Source organism: Fusarium poae, chromosome 3 (genome assembly GCF_019609905.1).
Source record: "Fusarium poae strain DAOMC 252244 chromosome 3, whole genome shotgun sequence".
Classification (NCBI taxonomy): domain Eukaryota; kingdom Fungi; phylum Ascomycota; class Sordariomycetes; order Hypocreales; family Nectriaceae; genus Fusarium; species Fusarium poae.
Genome location: NC_058401.1, coordinates 4,918,372 through 4,938,144, shown reverse-complemented (window position 1 = coordinate 4,938,144; position 19,773 = coordinate 4,918,372). Strand labels below are relative to the sequence as shown.

Genomic DNA, 19,773 nt, shown 5'->3' with positions numbered 1-19,773 from the left:
CAAATCTACTAAAAGCAAACACTTATCCGGAACTCCTAACCTGCTCTTTTGTTTTAGGCACTCAGAGTACCCTTGGTGCTGGGCACCTCGCCCTCCTTACCAGGTATTCTTGTGGTGGCAGCCTTGACAGCAATAGCAAGAGCCTTAAAGGCACTCTCAGCACGGTGGTGGTCGTTGTCACCGTGCAGGCAGTGAACGTGCAGTGTGACACGAGCACCCTGAGCAAAGCTCTGCAGGCAGTGAGGAACCATCTCAGTGCTGAGCTGGCCGAGCCACTCTCGCTTCAGGCCAAGGTCAACAACGGCGTAGGGACGGTTAGAGAGGTCGACGACGGCGCGAGAGAGGGCCTCGTCGAGAGGGGCGTAGGCATAGCCGAAACGAGCGAGACCAGCGGGCGTACCGAGGGCCTGGGCAAAGGCGTAACCAAGGGCGATGCATACATCTTCGGCAGTGTGGTGGTCGTCAACTAAGTAAGATCAAAGTCAGTCATTAATACTTCTCTTTGTGGCGCAAACAAGAGAAAGAACCTACTGTGAAGGTCACCCTTGCAGTTCAGAGCCAGACTCCAGCCAGCATGCTTAGCCAGGGCATGGAGCATGTGGTCGAGGAAGCCAATTCCTGTGTTGACAGCAATCTTCTGGGACTTGCTTGCCTGAGAAGCATGGCTATCATCGCTGTTGAGAAGACGGGAATCGGTGTCTGGAGGGAAATCGCCGCCGTCAAGGTTGAGAGCGAGCTGGATCTTGGTCTCGTTGGTGTCACGAGCGAGAGCAGCCCATCGGGTAGGTTGAGAAGAGGCCATATTTGCGATCCAATTGAACTTTTGTACAAAACTGAGTGATGTTTGTTTGTCGAGCAATTGTATGCGAATCTTTTTCAAAAGTTGATGAGGTATGACAGATAATAGGACGGGCTCCTGTATCGGCGAGTGCCAAATTGACAACTTCTGATACGCCACTAGGTTCCTTAAGGACCCCCCCGCCCAACTTTTTCCCACAGAGGCAAAGACCGCTATAAGCTACCCCGCTGTTATTGGACACACACCCACTGTAGTCCGGGAAGACGCCCTGGAGGCCCTTAACGCGCTTAGCTCCAGTTGAGAGTAACGAACGGTGAGGGTGGGATGGATGTTGTTGTTGATTAATTTGATGCTATTCCAAACAAACGACACTTTGAATTCCTAAACCAATTTCGCAACGCCACAACTTCACTCGCATGCTGAATACCTAATTCCAAATTTACGTAATACTCGATGGGCTTCGAATAAAAAAAAAGAGATCATGGAAAGCTTCCTTAGGGAATGGCGGCAAGATGCCCTCAACAAGGCGCAATACGAATCAGCCATCTTTATCGGCGACAAGCTGCTGGCGTTGACGAGTTCGTACAATCTTTTCCTCAGAAATTCATCTCAAGACTCTAATGTCAGGCTGAACAGATGATGACCAAGACGCATTCTGGTTGGCACAAGTCCACTTCGCGACGGGAAACTACACTCGCGCCCAAGCATTTCTCTCCAGCCAAAACCTCATCTCTCGAAACCCATCATGTCGCTATCTCGCCGGCCATTGCCTCATCAAGCAATCCCGTTTCGACGAAGCCCTTTCCATTCTCGGCGACCGTAACCCGACACATCTCATAGCCAACGGCGCGAGCAACAAGCGCAAAACACAGCCACGGCAAACACGACGTCGCGACCCAGTTGCAGAGGAAGAAGCATCGAACAGGAGATATGAAGCTGCTATGTGTTTCCTGCGCGGCATCTGCTATGCCAAGCAGAATGCGTTTGACCGCGCAAAGGAGTGCTATAAAGATGCAGTACGCATCGATGTCCAGTGCTTTGAAGCGTTTCAGCAGCTCATGAACAATAATTTGTTGTCGCCAGATGAGGAGTGGCAGTTCCTTGAGAGTTTAGATTTTGACTCGATCCATGTGTCAGGGGATGTGTCGTCTTCCCAACAGGCGGCCGACTTTACAAAGATGCTCTACACGACACGCCTTTCTAAATACCGAAACCCTGCAGCGTTCGAGACGGCGTATGACTCTCTATCAACACATTATCATCTGGCATCGAACCCCGACCTACAGCTTGCACGGGCAGATCTGTTGTATACGCAATGCCGCTACCGGGATGCGTTGAACATCACGAATGGGATTCTACAAGAGGACAAATACAACTTTAGCGTGTACCCAGTACACTTGGCTTGTTTGTTTGAGCTCAAGGAGAAGAACTTGTTGTTCTTGATTGCACACGATTTGGCGGATAGCCACCCTGAAGAGCCATGTTCGTGGCTGGCAGTTGGTGTCTACTACTTTTCAATTGGCAAGATTCCCGAGGCGCGACGATACTTTAGCAAGGCGAGTATGATGGATGCGCACTTTGGACCAGCGTGGATAGGCTTTGCACACACCTTCGCGGCGGAGGGTGAGCACGACCAGGCAATTTCGGCGTATTCGACAGCGGCGAGACTATTTATGGGCACTCATCTGCCTCAAGTGTTCTTGGGTATGCAGAATCATGCCCTCAACAATATGACGATTGCAGAAGAATTCCTCAAGACGGCTTACGGCCTCTGCAAAACGGACCCGCTACTACTGAACGAGATGGGCGTTGTGAAATATCACCAAGACAAACCTAAGGAGGCAGCACAGTATTTTACAGCAGCGCTTAAGATCGCTGATGATATGGACAGTGATCCTTCAGCATGGTTAGCAGCCAGGACAAATCTTGGCCACGCCTTTCGAAGACTGCGGCACTTTAACCGAGCACTGGCTGAGTTTGACGAGGTGTTGAGGCAAGGAGGCAAAGACGCAGCCATCTTCAGTGCAAAAGGTCTCATTCTGATGGAGCAAAATAAACCCGAGGAGGCAGTAACGGTCTTACACGAGGCGTTGGCGGTCAACCCGCAGGATAGTATTGCGACAGAGCTACTTAACAAGGCGCTAGAAGAGACAATACTGCTGGACGGCGCGGCGGAGTCTGAGGCTGAAGACCTGATTGAGTTTGAACGTATGCTGGGACAGCAAAAGCACGATGCGGCTGTCAAGGTAAATGGTGGTCGAAGAACAGCAGGGAGAATGGAGAAGGGTAAGGGAAGAGTGAGACGATCACGGAGAATGACGGTATTGGAGGATGAGAACGATCCAGAGGAGAAAGAGGAAAGTATGATGGAAATGACGGATGATGAGTAAAAAGTAAAGAATACCAGAGATTGAAGAAGGATGGGACAGTATTACATATCATTGGGATAGGTCAGGTCAGGTCTAGGGCAGGCGTTGGGGGGATTGTAAAGAGTACCTAGGTATGCATTGATGGGAATGAGATACAGGGATGCTTGGAACATGACAAACATTGAATCGAATTGAAAGGATAATCAATACTAAACAATATTATTCTGTCTTGCTTATTGCTGTATCAATAACTACCTAAGTATTCAAATATTTGCGTTGTTTATTAGTGGAGTATCGGCATCCCAAAACTATCCGGTCCGTCCCTTTGGAGAACCAATTATTTTGTGCTTATTATTTTTTCGGTGACATCTATGAAACAATCATCGGGTTTTTATAAGTAATTCGGGACCGAAAAAAAGTGCGAGCATCTTATCTTACAGGATGGACTAGCTAAAAGGCTGAATACAGAAGAGGGTAAGTGGCTTGATGATATGACGCGGCGCAGTATAGAGTAAGATATAGAGAGTTGGATGTTCATGTCAGCTCATATTGTAATACCTACTACCTACTCAACTTCATCATAAAGTCAACATGTCACGATTCTTTCCACATGCTCCTTATGCAGAGGATCAACCTCTTGCGCGTACTATTCTCACAACTCATGTCATAGTGAGAGCAATCACACTAAACACAATCATTGCTACGGGCATAACAACAACACGCCAACTCATCCCCTTCTTCCGTCCAAAATCACCTGATGCCCTCACTTTTCTTCCTCGTCTCATCCGCTCAGCATCAACAGGCACAGTCGCAGCCTTGGGCGTGGGCGCTCTCATGACATTTGGTCGCATGCGCGGCAGAGAAGAGATTGAGTGGCAGGATCGAAGTTGGAGGTTACTAGAGAACCCGGGCCAGGTTGAGACTGATGACTGGACTACTGTGGGCGCTGGAGCTGGGGCTTTGATAGGTGCCAATGCGGTCAAAGGATTGGGATTGGGTTGGAGAGGTGCTGTTGGAGGATTGGGGTTGGGTACTGTAGGAGGAATGTTGGGATATATGGCTTGGAGATATGGTGTCAACGGAGGCAAGTTTCGAAACAAGGAAGACACTTTGTAGAGGAGATTGTTATTTGTATAGTATACCCTTAATTCCATCCCCTTCTCTGTATATGAATTCCATCTACAACTTTGCTCGAACCTGCTCGACCTCTTCGATCTTTTGAAACTGATAGTAATAGTCCAGACTCTCGGGGTTTAACAATGTCCCGCTTGGCTTGATATTACTTCCAGAAATGATTTGCTTGACAGGTAACTCGACCTTTTTGCCATTGACAGTCGTCTGCATCATTGTTAGATATCATGTATATGACCCAAGACTGAATACTTACCGGAATATCAGGTACCTCAAAGATGTACTTGGGCACATGTCTCTTGGTCAAGTCGTTGGCAATTCTCTCTCGGATGTTGTTTGCAAGCTCAGCCGTAAACTTGACGCCAGGTTTCATCAGTAAGAACAAAACAACACTCTCATCATGATCCTGCGGTCGTCTCTGGCCTACACAAAGACTCTCGGTGACCTCCTTCGCAAATCCGCCCTCAAGCACAGCGTAGATATCCGCACTTCCAAAGCGAATACCGCTCGGATTCAAAACACCATCAGAACGACCGAGGATATGGATATGCCCAGTCTTTGGATGGACTGCTGCAAAATCACCCTGTGACCACACGCCAGGGAATCGGTCAAAGTAGGCGGAGGTGTACTTTTTACCTGGAGCGGGACTCGTGTCGTTCCACAGATAGAGAGGTACATTTGGGAATGCCGCTATTCCGACCAAATCTCCTGGCTCGCCGTCTGGGACTGGGAATATTGGTTTTGTTAGATCAGCTGAAGATGGGTATATGGCCATAGGAGTGCCAATGACTCTTCCAGGACAACCACCAGCGTAGATAGGGCATAGGGGATTCTCCATAACAAAGCAGGCGGCCTGAGGAGACAAAGTTAGTTGTGTAGATATTCCAGGGCAATAGAAGACTTACGATATCCGTACCACCTGAAAAGTTGGCGAGCTTGATATGATTGGGGAAAGCCCCGTCGTAGAACCATTCAAAGACCTGTTCCTTCAATACCATCCCCGTGCTCAAAACAGCCGTGAGACTGCTTAAGTCGGCTTCCTTTTGAGGAACAATACCCTCTTTCATAAGTTCACCCAGCCACCTTGGAGAGATACCCAAATTCGTGACTTTCTGCTCTTCCACGATTCTCAACAAGACAGATCGATCCGGTGCAAATGGTGAACCATCATAAAACACAGTTCTCCCGCCAAAGGCGAGTCTCGTGACACTGGCAAGGTACATGATCCAGCCCGTCGTCGTGTACTGAAGCGCCACATCCTTGTGCGTGAGTTCGCGATGAAGAACACCCTCTTTGGCGACGGAAACAAGAATAGGACCGACACCGTGAACGATGGCCTTGGGTGTTCCCGTAGTTCCAGAAGAATAGTAAACTACCATTGGATCCTGGAAGTCTACTCTCTCGATAGGTGGCGGTGTTGAAGATGCTGAGGAGAGAAAGGATTCAAGACGCTGTGTATTCGGAATACTAGAAGTGTCTTGAGCAGTGTCAAAGCGTTGAACGACAATCACTCCTTTGAAAGAAGGACACTCCTTCATTCCTTCAGCCACGCCCTTGATCTTGTCGCGAAGATCAATGACTTTGCCGTTGTACAGAGCGCCATCATCGAAGAAAACAAACTACCAAGTCAGCATCTCAGTATCAATTCTGGTTACAGAGAAACTTACCTTGGGATCGATCTGAACAGTTCTTTGCAGAAGACCTCCAACGCCCATATCAGTCGAGCTGCTACTAAACAAACCCCCAAGCCAAGTCGTAGCCAGAAACACAACACATGTCTCAACAGCGTGTGCCCCGACTATAACAACTCGATCTCCCTTCTCCATGCCTCTCTGCTTCAACGCACTTGCTGTCCTAGCCACTCTCTGGCGAAGCTCTCCCCAAGTAACATTCTTTACAGACGAATTGCCCTCGCGGACTTCTGTGATAGCAATGGTGTCGTCCTCTTTGTGAAGAGTTGAGCGCTCGCCTGGCGCATTGCCTTGTGTCCAGAGGAGGTTCTCGGCGTAGTTGAGGCGGATACCGGGGAACCACGTAGGAAGTTTGGTGATGGGAATTGACTCATCGACAACGTATGAGTATGATCCTTCGTGAATCCATTTCTGTGAAGTCCAAAGCTGGGCGTAAAAGTCACTTCGCTTAGAGCAGGACCAGTCGTATAAGTCGTTGAAGGTCTAGAACTTGTCAGTATCACTATTTGTCAAGAGGACTGTGTTTATACCTTGAGATTGAGACCATGGATTCTGTTTGCATCCTGCATAAAAGCCCACATTGCTGTGCTTTTAGGATTAGGATGTTCCCAGACTTTTCGTGGTACCTTTGTCAGATCCATTGTAGTAGCTTGTCTTTGAACCTGTCAACTTGCTTATACGAAAACACAGTAAGATGACTTTATATCACAACAACAAACTTGAACAGAGAAAAAATGAATAGTGGGATTATTTGAAGCCCTGTACTTTATAGAGGCGTAACCCGAGGTAACTTGACCAACAAGACCGTCTTTATCGTGCGGGGTTCAGCTATTCCTTGCCTACATATTCATCCCCTTAACGTTAGTTACAGTACCTACATAGTTAAACTGGGCTGAGCTGCGCTGTGGCACGCAAATCGCCTAGACTTGCTTGTCGATCTCAAAAATGATGCATGACAAGCTTCGCTCCTGAGCCGAGGTTTGTGGGGAAACTTATCAAGGTCACTTGTTATATCATCACCACCCATATCCAGCAAATTGATGGATTAGAAATTGAATTATTAAACAGAAATAACAATATATACTTGTTTATCTGCCGGCAGTCTAAAAGTAACAACTGCAACGGTCCTTGCTTGTCATGCTCAACTTTTCCTAGTTGTCTCAGCCTTTGCAATAATATCGTACAAGCATCTCCCAAAACCCCCCAACGCCATGCTCAAAGTCAAAGACCATGCCAGCCCTCAACACGTCTATTATCCATTTCCTCCCATCATAAGATGAATATAATCGTACCCCTTATACTTATAGATATGGCATCCATAAAGCATCGCATTGTGCCAAGTTCATAGGGTTAACAGCCTTGGCAATGGCGTCAATCACTGTCTGGTTCGCAGGCAAGTTGCCAACGGGACTGTGGGCCAGGCTGATTGCCCGCTTGACAATCGAGTCGCTGTTGACCTGCACAGAATCTCGCAGTTGGCTCTCCGTAATAACTCCATTCCTGTGGCTGCCCGTAAACCAGAATAGCATCTCATCACGCACAAGCAGAGTCAGGGCGTGCTCCAATTCGTACTCAGGCTCCGTCAAGCATCGCGCAATAGCCATCAAGGAACATGCAAAGATGCCTTCAGTGGCAAGAGGTCCCATCAATGTTTGAAGGTTGGGCGTGAGTCGGAAAGGCACCGGCTCCGGGTTGTGGAAAAAGGGCTTGTTGGCGCTCATGTAGGACATCATTTCACTTCCCCAAACCTTACCCGTGGCCCTAGAGATGTTGATCTTTTGCGGGTATCGGTTGTGCATGTACATGATGTATGTGATGAATGTCAACGCCGCAAGCTGGTACGAGAACTGGCGACGGAACAGCCAGAACTCTGCGAATTGTGGGAACACCTTCTGGAAATACTCGATTGCCACCGTGGATGGAACCCATTTCTCTTGAATTGCGTTGAAGACCTCCAACCGGGCTGTTGCTGCCTGCTCAGGTTTGTTCTGCTGCTTGTCAGTGGCCGTGAAATAACCATGGCTTCTTAAAAGACTTACCGAGCTCTTGCTCTCGAGCGCACCTCGAAGCTTCTCCATAGTAAACAGTACAGGGTCATCCTTTGACATACCCATGTTTCGGCAATGATCCTCATACACCCCCTGCAGTGTAGTGTAGGAGGTGTCTTCCTGGACAAGTCGGATGTGCGGTGCGAATGGAACCATGATCGGTATAGTGAACTGCAAATCGCGACGTCGGCTCTCCTTCTTGCGCCCCAACGTCTGGTTGAGTGAGCGGAAAAGTTGCAAGATGCGCTCCTCTCGTCGGCAGTGACGAGCTGCAGGGTGCTGGATGGCCCATGTGTGGATGCTTCCATCGTGTCCGCGCATCTTGATACGGCGGTAAGAGGCGCTGATGGACCGAACAAGATCGATATTGGGCAGGAAGCGGTCAATGCGAATGAAGTCCTGGTTCTTATCTTTGTGCTGCAAGTATTGTCCGGGGACCTCTACCTCATCAAACTTGCCATATCTGAACTCACTTAGATGGGGCGAGAAGTTTTCAAGTGAAGCACGAGGCACTCTGTGGTCCAGCTTCTCCTCAAACTTATTTCGCCAACGGCGCAACTTGTAGATGTACTCGTACATTGTAGGCTTAACCGTGACGAAATCTGCCTCGAACGACTTCTTGATGTGACTTGGCAGGATCGTTTCAGCGAAACGAGTAATGTTGGTTTCGGTCGCTGCCGGAAGCTTAACGTTCTTGGCAAAAGAGGGGGGTGTTCGGCTGACATAGGCCAGAGCATCGTTGAGCAATGCAACGATTAGTCGGTAAGCGTCCTCGTCGGGAGGGCACTTGAAGTTCTTTTGGATCTGGTCTACCATTGTTTCCATCGAGAGTGCCAACAGAGGGAAAGCCGTCTTGAGGACTGACATGACCTCTTCAGTGTACTCCCACGGGGGCTTCTTCTGGGTTTGTACGGGCTGTCCAGGTTGAGCTGGCGGTTTAGGTGCAACCTTTGAGGGATCAGGAGCTTGTCCGTTGGCAGGTGCTGGCGTGCCGGCTGCGTTGCCACCAGCTTCACCCTCAGCCTTGACTGTTGTGCCTTCAGCCGCATTAGCAGTTCCTGGCCGAGACGATGATGTACCAGGTCTAGGGGGTTCCTGCTTGGTCAAGGACGGAGACGCGCTCGCCTTTCCATTGGAAACAGTCGATTGCGCGCGTTGTCGTGCGCTTCTATCTCTGGCTTCCTGGTTCTTCTTGATGACAAGCAGATCCTCACGGTTAGTTCGGAGCTGGAAGTACAGGGCCTGAGGATAGGATTTGGCAATCTTCAGAAGGAGTTGGAAGACGCGGGGCGCTTCCTTGTGGCCGAGACCTGTGATCAGTTGCTGGATAAAGGTAATCCAGTACCATACAGGTGTTTCGCCCTTGAAGTCATCGAAGCCCATTGCGATAGTGCCCTTGGAATCATCCAAACTGAGAAGCCACAGGATTCTTGCAAGAAGCTTTCGAGATTTAGCGTTCTTGTAGCTTCCTGCGGCTTGCAGGTATGAGGTGAGAGCTTGTCGCGCCGCGTTGAGATCGGTGGGGTCTTCCTTGAACTTGCGGTCGTTGAAGTAACCCCATTCGGCCCAGGCCTTTGCAGCACCGATGTCGAAATACAACGCCGTTCCGTATGCCGAATCGGCCTCGTCCTTCTGTTTGAGTTTCTCCAAGAACATTCCCTTTAGAGTGTAAAACTCCGCCTTTTGTGGCGGGCTAAAATAGTTGAGGTTCGTGTTGTTGATTACATCCAAACCGCTGGATAGCTCTTCTGGGTTTTCATAATGGCACTTGGCTTGTTCGCGAAGCTTCAAGAAAGCTTCTTGAATCTCAATATTCGGAAGGGTGTAGATGCGGCTCAGCTGGTTGATGCAAACCTCGGGAAGATTATGCTTGCGAGCAACGTGGGCGAATCTGTTGATTATCCAGGCAGTCTCGTGGTAACCACGGTAAGCAAAAGAGCTTGCTCCTCCAGCGTTTTGCGCGCCCTGTTGAGGCAGCAACTGGAGATATGTCTGGTTGATGAGGCTGAAGATATGTTGTCTCCAAGTGACGAGGTCTTGCCAAGCAGTGATATCATCCCAAACATTAGGTAGACGATCACGCCAAGCACCGAGGAGCAATTTAAGCTCGCCAGATTTGACATCCAAGTTGCTTTGATTGGTGTTTGCAAGACTCTGGCAGATGACGCTAGCATCATGAAGCTCAACCAGTTGCTGGAAGTTTTGGAGAAGAGGAACATGAGCGTTTGTCAGGCGCTCAGGCAGCTGGTGCCACTTGCGAATTGACAGCTGGATTGCTTCATCGCAAACACGTGCGAAATCGGTGGTGGGCTCCTGGCCGTTGTGGAATTTGAGAAGTGACATGAAGGATTGGAAGAAGGCTCTACGAGGCGTTGGAGCGTCCATGACTCCCTTGATAATGTTGTCCAAGGCCTCCCGGTGTTGCTCGTCCTGCCACATATCCGTGTTTCGCCAAGCACACTCGAGTAGAAGGTCCTGGAAGTTTTCATGCTTGGCAAAATCTTGGAGGATTTCCCACTGCTGTAGCTTTTGAGCACACAGAACCCAGTGGTCCTCCCAGAGCATGTACTCAGCTTGAGAAAATGGTATTACGCCTGTTCTGGCCTTAATTTGAGCATTTTCATACAGCTTCTGAGCCTTGTCCCACATGCCGTTTTGTTCATAAGAAAGAGCAGCATTGGTTTCGACGAACTGGCATCGTCGCCTCCACGTACCATAGAACAGATCATCCTCCTGGAGCGAGGCGTACAGCTCAACAAGGGCGTCGAGGTTGCTTTCGCGAACAGCAGCGGACTCTACCTGAGGTTTGATGGCGGCGTTCTCCAGCTGGACCAAGGCAGTGTACCAGGCATCGTAGGTCTTTGCCTCGTATTTAAGCACATGTGGTGGAATCTTGCATTCGGGCCAAGTCTTGGCAGCGCCATCAAGGATGGACTGGATAACATTGGGGCGTTTATCAATTTGGCGACTGTGGTAGTCCTTGGTGAGAAGGGCTACAATACCACGCTCCAGATCAACTCGGTCATCCTTTGCAACAGACGACCAATAGATTGGGAAAAGAGTCACCCAGAGATTGTGAGCAAGTTGAGAATCGACGTGCTGGAGCTGTGCTAAAGGCTCGATGACGTCCCTCACTTTGATATCGCCGAGTTCCACCATGAAGCGGCGATGACTTGCCATAAACGACTCGAACTTGTCATCGATGATGGTAGCAGGCTCTCGAGCCTCCATTTCCTTTGTGAAGGTGGTCAGTAAGCGAGAGATCGGCAGTGTCTTGAAGTCAGACTGGTAGAGCTGAATGCTGGCATTCGTCTCAACAGCACCTAGCAACAAATGACTGGCTTGGGCAAGCCAGTAGGAGTCGGACAGTGTATCCCAGTTCTGAGAGGTGAGAACATAGGATAGACGTGCGCTGGCCGATTTGGATAAACTCTTGTCAAAGATAGCCATGAAGCGGTTACGCATATCGACGTCTGCTGCACGGGTGCCGATAAGGAATGCATGCTCCATACGAACTGTGAGTTCAGTGCGAGTGATTTTGGGGTCCTCGTAGATGCGAATAACGAGGTCCAGGAACTTGGATAGCATGGTTGGGTCTTGTCGGTGCTCGAAGGATAGCATCTTGTGAAGAACGGCCGTCTTCTCCTTAAGAGTTGGCCATGTTCCTTCTGAACGGAATACCCATCCCTCAACCATGTTCAAGATCTCTTCGCATAGCTCGATCGACATGGACTTTTCCACTAGAGTTGCGAGGACGCTGAGGAAAGGTCGACGAGAGTCACCTAGAACCTCCATCCGAAGAGCAACAACCTGTATCTCCTTGATCATGATCTTTGTCTGGATTTCGAGGTCATAAGCAGACATTTCTCCACTCGGAGTGTTAGGGTCCTGGTTCCTATTGTTCACACCAGCAGCTTGGCTTGCAACCGCGTTGTAATGCTGCACGTGCTCTTTGGCATGCTTCGATTGAAGTGCCTTCATGAGAGATGCAATGTGCTGATCGATGACATTGGGCTTTCGTTGGCCAAGCGACCAAAGAATGCTCACGCCAGATGTATAGTTACTGCTGTTCATTGCTTCCGTCGCAAGCTGGGACAGGTAAGCGACGATCTCTGATGTCTGTGTCTCGGTCTCGCCATCAGCATCCGCGTCTTCCATAGGAGTATCGTCAGGTACAGAATCCAGGATACGCTTAACGATCGATCGTAGCTCACGACCGTCGTCAAACTTCTTGTCAGAAAGATGGAGGCAATCCTGAATTTCAGGGTTTTCCGACTTGAGACATTTTTCCAAAACCTTTTGGATAGATGGCATATTTTTCTGGATCCATTCGTCCTCCTTTGCGTTGAGTACAATACGAACAACCTGGAGGGTGTTAATGATGTTGGTGAGGAACTTTTCATCGAATTTCTCCTTGTCAGAAGGATCGGCAGTAAGGATAGTCTGGGTTCGCTCGCTTGCCAAAATCACATGTGTGACATTGGGGAAGAGGTCCAGTTCGAGGTCGCCCCAATACTGAGGCTGTACCAGATTGTAAAGCAGCTCCATAGCCTTCTTGCACAGATCGGTCAACGCCAATGGGACGGGGGGGATTGACGACGAGACTTGATCCCGGGGCTTGGCTGAAGGAAGCTCATAGCGCTCGTTCAGCTGAGCAATGAATTCGACCAGATACTTGATCATCTTAGTTCGGAACAGAGGTGGGATCTCGTACTCGGCACGTTGTGGCTGAGAAGGAGCGTTCACTTGCTCCGCTTCCAGTTTCCTCTTCTTGGTGTTGGGAGATTTAGAAAGAGCTCTTGTGTCAGACGTTGATGATTTCCCTTCAACTCTTCGTTCCTCCCACAACCAGATAAGCCACATCATGTTAAGACAAAGTCTTTTTGACTCATGAGATGCATTCTGTGGCGTGGCAAGTTTCCGCAACGAGCTAATCATTAAGGTGATGTATTTGTCACGAGCCACATAGAAAAGATCTGGGTGTCGGACGAGGAAATGGAAGATGCTCGTCATCTGCTGTGCGTTTTGTCCTTCGTCTGCCAGGATGCGGCGAGGCGCAACTGCCCATGGCGCATACTGATTGTTCTGGCCAGTTCCACATCGCTTTGGCAACATAGGCGCGATAAGTTCCAAGGCTTGTGTTACCAAAGCTCGGCCTTCGTTTTGATTGGCCTTCAGGAGCGAGAGATATACCTGAGTCACAATCTTTGGAGGGGTTTCGTAGTGCGCGATGAAGTAGCCGATGACCACATACGCGGCGTGCTTGTTGATCACGTCCTCTAGGCGGATAAAGGTCCAACCAAACTTGATGATGTCCTTTCTTGCATCTTGGAGAGGGGTATGATAGTACTTGACCAACATGGCAGAAAGCTGCAATACCTCGTAGCGCGTATGGTCGATGCCAGGCTGCGCCTGGTCATCCATCGTCATCTCCGGATGGACCTTCCAAATTTTGCTGCTGACTGCGTCAATAACAGATCTATCCATAAGTCGAGGGCTCTTGTTCTGGTCAAGATGGTTCCAGTTGCGCATGACATCCATTGCAACAATTGGGTTGACAATGTAATGCAACAAAAAGTACTTCATCTTGTTTGATGCAGTTTTGCCAGAATAGGTATCTAGACAGCGAAGTACTGTCGTTTTCCAGAAGTCAATCGCGTCATTGCAGATAATTCTCCTATAAATGAAAGAGAATAACTCTTGCGTAATGCGAAGCTCATCCGAAGTAACGCATTCAATCAGATTGAAAAGAGGATCCAATTCTTTTGGCGCCCTCTCCAGTGACTTGACAAGAATGGTCATGAGCTGCTCGGCTGCCTGGTAAGCTGGCAATCGGAGATGAGCTGGAAGGGTATGCTGGCGGAGATGTTTCTCTAGTTCTTTGCCGATGTTCTTGAGCCAGTCGAGATGCTCCTTCTTGTCCATCCATTTCTCCGCACTAGAGAAGTGACTGAGAGACTCAAATATGTGGATCGCGTTGACCATTGCAATAAACTTGGCCTCGTTGCTCTGGTTTATCAACTCGTTGCAGCGGGTAATGAGACTATCAACGTTCTCGACTGCTACCTCTCGCAGAGCCTGGCTGTCAGGGTGGCCCAGAACCTGGGCCAATAGTCGACCATACTTGAGATCTTCCACTTTGCCAAAGAGGTATGTCCAGATCTCCTTTGGGTATCGATTCATGTACCTGTAGATGGGAAGACGAAATGGACTGAGCTGAGTCCGGCGCAGCTTTTCTTCCAGTCCGAGGAAGCAATCGATCAAGCGTTCCTTAAAGGCTTCGGCGGGTGCAGGGAGCAAGTGGAAGATGTTGAGAATGGCGGTAATGATCTTCATCTGAGGATGTTGATCAAAAAAGCTGAAGGATATTTGCTGCAAAGCACTGGGCTCGACAATCGAGTCGATTTGTTCAAGTAAGCGAGCACCTATTTCAACCTTGAAATACGACGTGAGCAGCTTCAGTAATCTAGACAGATTGTCGAGCCCCGCCGTACTGAGGCGTTTCGGATCTGAAAGACTCTGTAGCACTGGTCGCAATCCTCCTTGGAGAAGCTCTTTGGGGAGACGCCTATCTACCGAAAGAACTGACTTAAGCGCATCATTTGCCGCAGTGATGGTAGGCTTCGACTCCGAGTACAGACACTTAAAAAAGACTCCGAGAATTTTTGTCTTTGTGGGTTGATTAGAAAATTCCTCAAAGGTCATAGCAGTTGTGAGGAGTTTGATACATGAAACCCGGAGGTTGACAATATGCTCATGTGTACGAAATTCAGCAGGCTTATTCGCTAAAGATTCGTCACTGGCATCTGCCAAAGCCAAAGACTCCATCAGAAGACGATTTAGATTCTCATCGAATGGAACCCAGTCGTTCTTCAAACTCATATGGTACGTCATGGCGTTAATATAGCCGATCTGAATACTGAACGGTAACGCTCGCAGTGGCTTAGCAAATATAGGTTGAAGGATCTTGTCCTTGCAGGATTCAAGGAGCTCCCAAACCTCACAGTTTGCTGCCTTGGCGACGAGTTCCAGTGAGTGTTTTGCGGTTTCACGAACGTGCTTGTTCATGTGATATAGATCATTTCCAAATTGCTGGCAGATCTGAGAGAGGCGGGGCTGTTTGGGCGGAGCACCTTGCGGTTGACCTGGTTGCTGGGTGATTGGCAGCGCATCCTCCTTCGTGATGTCCTTCGTGATGCGCTTCAGAAGAACCTCGAGACTTGTTTGTGCCAAGCAGCGTGTCTTTTCAGGAAGATCTTGGGGCATGTCCTTGACGACGTAGATGAGAGCACGTATGAACTCGGTTTGCTTGGAAGCAATCCAAGTGTCGCCAAAGTCAATCTCTGTAAGCAAATAGTTGATTCCCAGACTACCACCAGTCTTCGTAAACCATTCCTCTTCATAACAGCTGTGGCAGAACGTGCTGCTAAGGTGGCTAAAGAACGGTAGTTTGCCGACGTCGCTTTCCGAGCCGAAGATGATCGCTGTGGAGTCGTACATTTCCCGAATAGCACTCTTACCTGCCTCCCGTACGTCTGGGTGGTCACTGGCCAATGACTCGACAATTGCGTCAGAAAGATTGCGTGTGTCAATGTGCAGAGGGCCCTCGCCAGCATTGGGGTCAAAGGGGCTAAAGTTTCGCTTCAAGTCGACCAACGCCCTCCCAACCTCGATGATTGCAAAGTGTTTACAGACGTTCAATAAGAAAGCACTCGCCTCATCCTTGAACTCGGGGAACGAATGTGCAAACATGATTGCCTTAAGAAGTCGCTTCACAACTAGATCCTCGCACTCTTTCTTCGGGATAGATCGCTCCCGATCAGAAACCTCAAAGCTGGCAGAATTTATCTCATACCTTCGTGCTACAAGGTCTTCGGCCTGGAGTCGCACGAGGCGTGGGAGATCTTCCGGAAGCTGATCATAGCCAATGCGCAGCTTGAGTTGGGATTTAATCAAATGTAACGCTTGCTTCTTGTAATAGCCATCATACTGCTTGTTGTGATTGTTCTTGGTTGCCTTGGGAAATTCCGTAAGCTTCTGAATGGCAAAGTCAATGCCCATATCAGCGGGAAATGCTCTATCCTTTTTGGAACCAAGCAGCCTAAGGTCGAAACCTGAAGGATCATCGGCGTATTCCTTGTAAGCAAGCGGCACAGCTCCGGTCATGAACTTTCTATTCCTGCCGCCCAATTTGCCAAGAATCCTCATTGTGGTATGTGCGTGGAAGTGGCTGTATGGGTGAGGTTTAAGATGATCAAATAGGGCAGTCATCAACTCGTCGATGACAGGCGCCATGATAGGATCAAGGTAATCCGCAGTGAGATTATCAACACACAATTCCAGCGTTCGCAGGCCTTGTCCAACAAGGTCTGTCCCGGCACGAAGCGCAACAACAAGTGGTCGCATGAGGAAGCTCAAGTGCGGCAGCAAATGACTGAGTCGTGCCGGGACCGTAAGGCAGAGTTCCACATACAAATCACGCTCAGATGGCTTTCGAGCGGCCATCAAAAGGTTGTTGAGTACATCCAAGAGCATTTCAAGCAGAGGTAGAATTTGCTTATACAGTTGCTCGAATTTACCGCCACCAATGCTGCGGAACAGTGATCGTAAGAGGAGGAAGTAATTCATTGGCTCCTCTGCCTTTGTCGACAACTCAATGGACTTGGTGACAATGTTGACAACATGGGGTAGTAGAACCTGCTCATTTTGATTGGCAAACAAGGTGACTGCCATAAAAGCGAGCTTGAAAAGCCTCAACAATATAGAAGACTTCTTGACATCGGCAGACCCGACCTGGTCGATTCGTTCCATGAGAAATTGCAAGAGCATACCGCAAAAGCTAGGAGAGGTTGCCTCGCTAGCAAGGAAGAACTGAGGAATGTGCAACAATGCCGTGTGTTCAAATATCATGTCGTAAAGGCGCGGGATCTCTTGCTGGAATACCTCATGGAAAGTGGCGGGATCGATGGCATGGAATACCGTTGCAAAGGTTTCAAGCAAGTCCTTCTCCTCTTTGCTGCACGAGACCATGTAGAAGTTGGCCATGTATTCTACCGGCGACATGTATTGGGACTCCGCCGCTGGCTTTTCAATCTCGTAGTACCTGAAGACATAGGCACCTTCACGGAAAAGCTTGATGATGACCTTGACCTCCTCGGCTGTGAATCCATACGATACATCTTGCCAGTGGGTGGGTGCATTCTGGGCATCGATGGGTGACCCGACATTACATGTCCTCAACTGGTAAAAGGTGTTCTTGAGACCTGTCATCAAATTTCGGAAAAGAAATTTGTTGTCGACAACAGGATCGGCGCCGCGATCTCGTGGGTTCGAAGTCTTAATCGGAACCGCAGAGAAAATGTCCGTCTCGTCCCAATCAGGAGGACCGTCCTGGTCAGCCAGATAGGTCTCCCGGGTGCCAGCCTTCATCTGTTCCCGATAAAGAGCTGAAAGCTTCACGGCATTGGGGTACTGCCGGTTCATGGCAGCAAATTTATCCGCGATAGCATTGAGGATCATGATAAGATAATGCCGTGCATCGACCTTGTTGGGCAGCTTTGCAATACACTCGGCCATATTAAGGAGGAGTTTGGCACTCATAGTCTGAAAGCTCGTTCCGGGGAAGTTGTCTTGAAGGTTCCTCGTGTAGACCTCAACAGTCTTCCTGATTTGTTCTGGCTTCAGAGAATCCCTGACATGGTGAATGAGATCAGCAAGCATACTATAAGCCAGGGGCCGCATAGTTTCATGCACAGTCAGTCCATCTCCAGTCAGTGTTCGCTCATCTAGAAGCTCATCGATCTTTGGAATGAAGATTTTGCGGTAATTATAATTAATAATATGACGAATAGCGACTATAAGTTCTTTGCGTGTGCCAGACTTCTCTCTCGGACAATCTTTCAGAAGCCGGAGGACGATATCAGGCAGTCGAGGCAGGAAATCATTTAGGTGGGAAGCGTATTGGCGAAGGAGATATGCCAAGAAGCTCATAGTCTTGACTTGTGCAGTAATAAAGTCGGCGAAAGCCACCCGGTTCTTGATGGCAGGACTCACCCCGGTATGAATTGTACCTTTAGCCGCAGCATCAGCATGCGCTTGTTGCTGAGCTGAAGCTTGAAGGCACAATACATTCTGAATGAGAGGGACAAATTTCCGGACATTCTGCTGCACCGTATTTCGATAGACCTGGAAGATCGATACAACAATAATGGGACATTCGGAGAGAACTTTGAAAGACTGCATGCCCTTCAGCAGCGGTCGGTTTTGTTGCTGGGGATCTGCTCCGAGTTCGTTGACGGAAGCGACCGGGGATCCTGGCCGTGGCGATTGGAAGTTCTGTGAGTTTCCAGGGGTCGAAGGTGCGCCGGGTTGTGATGGCGCATGGGGAGGAGCATTGTCAAGTTGCTCTCGGACGACCTTTTCCATCTGCTCGAAAAGCTCTTGTATCAATGTAAGGAAAGGCTGAACCTTTCCTTGCAGTGCCTTGTGTTGGTGGCGCATGATATCCGATATTATCTTGACACATATCGTTGCATTCTCTTCGTTGTCTGTCCGTACAAGCTGCATTAACAAGTCGACGGTCTCTTCGGCGTATGGTTCGAAAGGCTCGGGAGGGGCGGGTTGAGTAGGTAATCGGTGCAGAACTTCGAGGATGACCATTCGTAGTTTCTGCTCAGGTGAGTTACTTTGGAAAGTGCATGGCCCTTTTAGAATGCCCATAAAGACGGGCATCAATCTTTTCAGGAAAGGAGGGTATATTTGGCCGCTGGTATAGTGGTCCAAACTATCGCGCAACGTAGTTGCTGCTTCCAGCTTGAGTCTCACATCTATAAAACAGCATACTGATTAGCAATCTTGATATCACGGAGAGCATGCGACAGCAATCATGGAGGGGTTGTGGTGTCGCAGGAGACCATACCGATGTCACTGTTGCTGAGTCGAGTTACGACTTCATCTATAGTGGTGCCCGACATTGCTGCATTATCGGCGTCCACTTGACGCGATTGTATATGCCATTCGCGAGAGGAGTGTTTCGGTGGTGACCTTTTTATAGATGGAGTAAGGAGCTTTGAGTTGCGTGGTTGCCTGTCGCGATCCGCCACAGTGTCACGGGGCGAATTAGAAAATCTTTAGTTTGAGGAATTTCGAGAATATCCTGTGGTGGGTGTGCAAGAGTGGTGAGGCGCAGTGTGTAGGAGGTGATTTGTTGAGTTCTGGATGTTGGTGTATTTAGAGTGCTTGGTACACAAGACAAGCTTGAAAGTAGACGTAGACGTGAAAGTGCCGTCGCGTTGAAAATTACGAGAACGACTAAGCTGGGGGGTGCGGTCACCAATTCCACTGACGCTAAGGCCGTATTAAAGTTTTACCGGCATTAGCGTATAATGAATAGCCAATTGCATACAATGCTGTTCCCAAGTCGAGCCTCCATGGCCCTGTTATCTAATCATTTATCTTATCTGCCTCTGCTCAGCAACGAAGTCCAAAGAGTGCATCACTACATATTAGAACACATATTACAACTAGGTAGGGGAAAGATATTCACTCACAATAAATGCCTATAAGAAGGTTAAATGGTGCTGACCCAAAAACCACCAATTCAAAGTTGTTTCCCTTCCCGCCCAAATTTAGACTATTGGCGTTCGGCACTCACGTAGTCCCAGAAGTATGGTTGATGGAGAAGCACTTGCAGAAGACAATATGTAATTGGTTTTTTCCTTCCTTTCCTTTCGGTG

At 48.9% G+C, this 19,773-nt stretch overlaps 5 protein-coding genes across 5 annotated transcripts; 2 read left to right on the top strand and 3 right to left on the bottom strand.

The window, feature by feature from the left end:
• Window positions 1-53: 53 nt before the first annotated feature.
• Window positions 54-802, bottom strand: FPOAC1_009067 (uncharacterized protein; the record flags this gene model as incomplete). Its single annotated transcript, XM_044853497.1, has 2 exons — window positions 54-466; window positions 532-802. 2 exons carry the CDS (start codon window positions 800-802, stop codon window positions 54-56), a joined length of 684 nt encoding a protein of 227 aa, XP_044706167.1.
• A 478-nt stretch (window positions 803-1,280) lies between these two features.
• On the top strand, window positions 1,281-3,189 carry FPOAC1_009066 (uncharacterized protein; the record flags this gene model as incomplete). Its single annotated transcript, XM_044853496.1, has 2 exons — window positions 1,281-1,377; window positions 1,436-3,189. The coding sequence occupies 2 exons, from the start codon at window positions 1,281-1,283 to the stop codon at window positions 3,187-3,189; spliced, it is 1,851 nt and encodes a 616-aa protein (XP_044706166.1).
• A 570-nt stretch (window positions 3,190-3,759) lies between these two features.
• FPOAC1_009065 (uncharacterized protein) lies at window positions 3,760-4,284 on the top strand (the record flags this gene model as incomplete). Its single annotated transcript, XM_044853495.1, has 1 exon — window positions 3,760-4,284. The coding sequence occupies one exon, from the start codon at window positions 3,760-3,762 to the stop codon at window positions 4,282-4,284; it is 525 nt and encodes a 174-aa protein (XP_044706165.1).
• A 63-nt stretch (window positions 4,285-4,347) lies between these two features.
• Window positions 4,348-6,631, bottom strand: FPOAC1_009064 (uncharacterized protein; the record flags this gene model as incomplete). Its single annotated transcript, XM_044853494.1, has 5 exons — window positions 4,348-4,506; window positions 4,556-5,152; window positions 5,205-5,918; window positions 5,967-6,473; window positions 6,521-6,631. The coding sequence occupies 5 exons, from the start codon at window positions 6,629-6,631 to the stop codon at window positions 4,348-4,350; spliced, it is 2,088 nt and encodes a 695-aa protein (XP_044706164.1).
• Window positions 6,632-7,291: 660 nt separating this feature from the next.
• On the bottom strand, window positions 7,292-19,011 carry FPOAC1_009063 (uncharacterized protein; the record flags this gene model as incomplete). Its single annotated transcript, XM_044853493.1, has 4 exons — window positions 7,292-7,978; window positions 8,030-9,066; window positions 9,118-18,864; window positions 18,957-19,011. 4 exons carry the CDS (start codon window positions 19,009-19,011, stop codon window positions 7,292-7,294), a joined length of 11,526 nt encoding a protein of 3,841 aa, XP_044706163.1.
• Window positions 19,012-19,773: the final 762 nt, after the last annotated feature.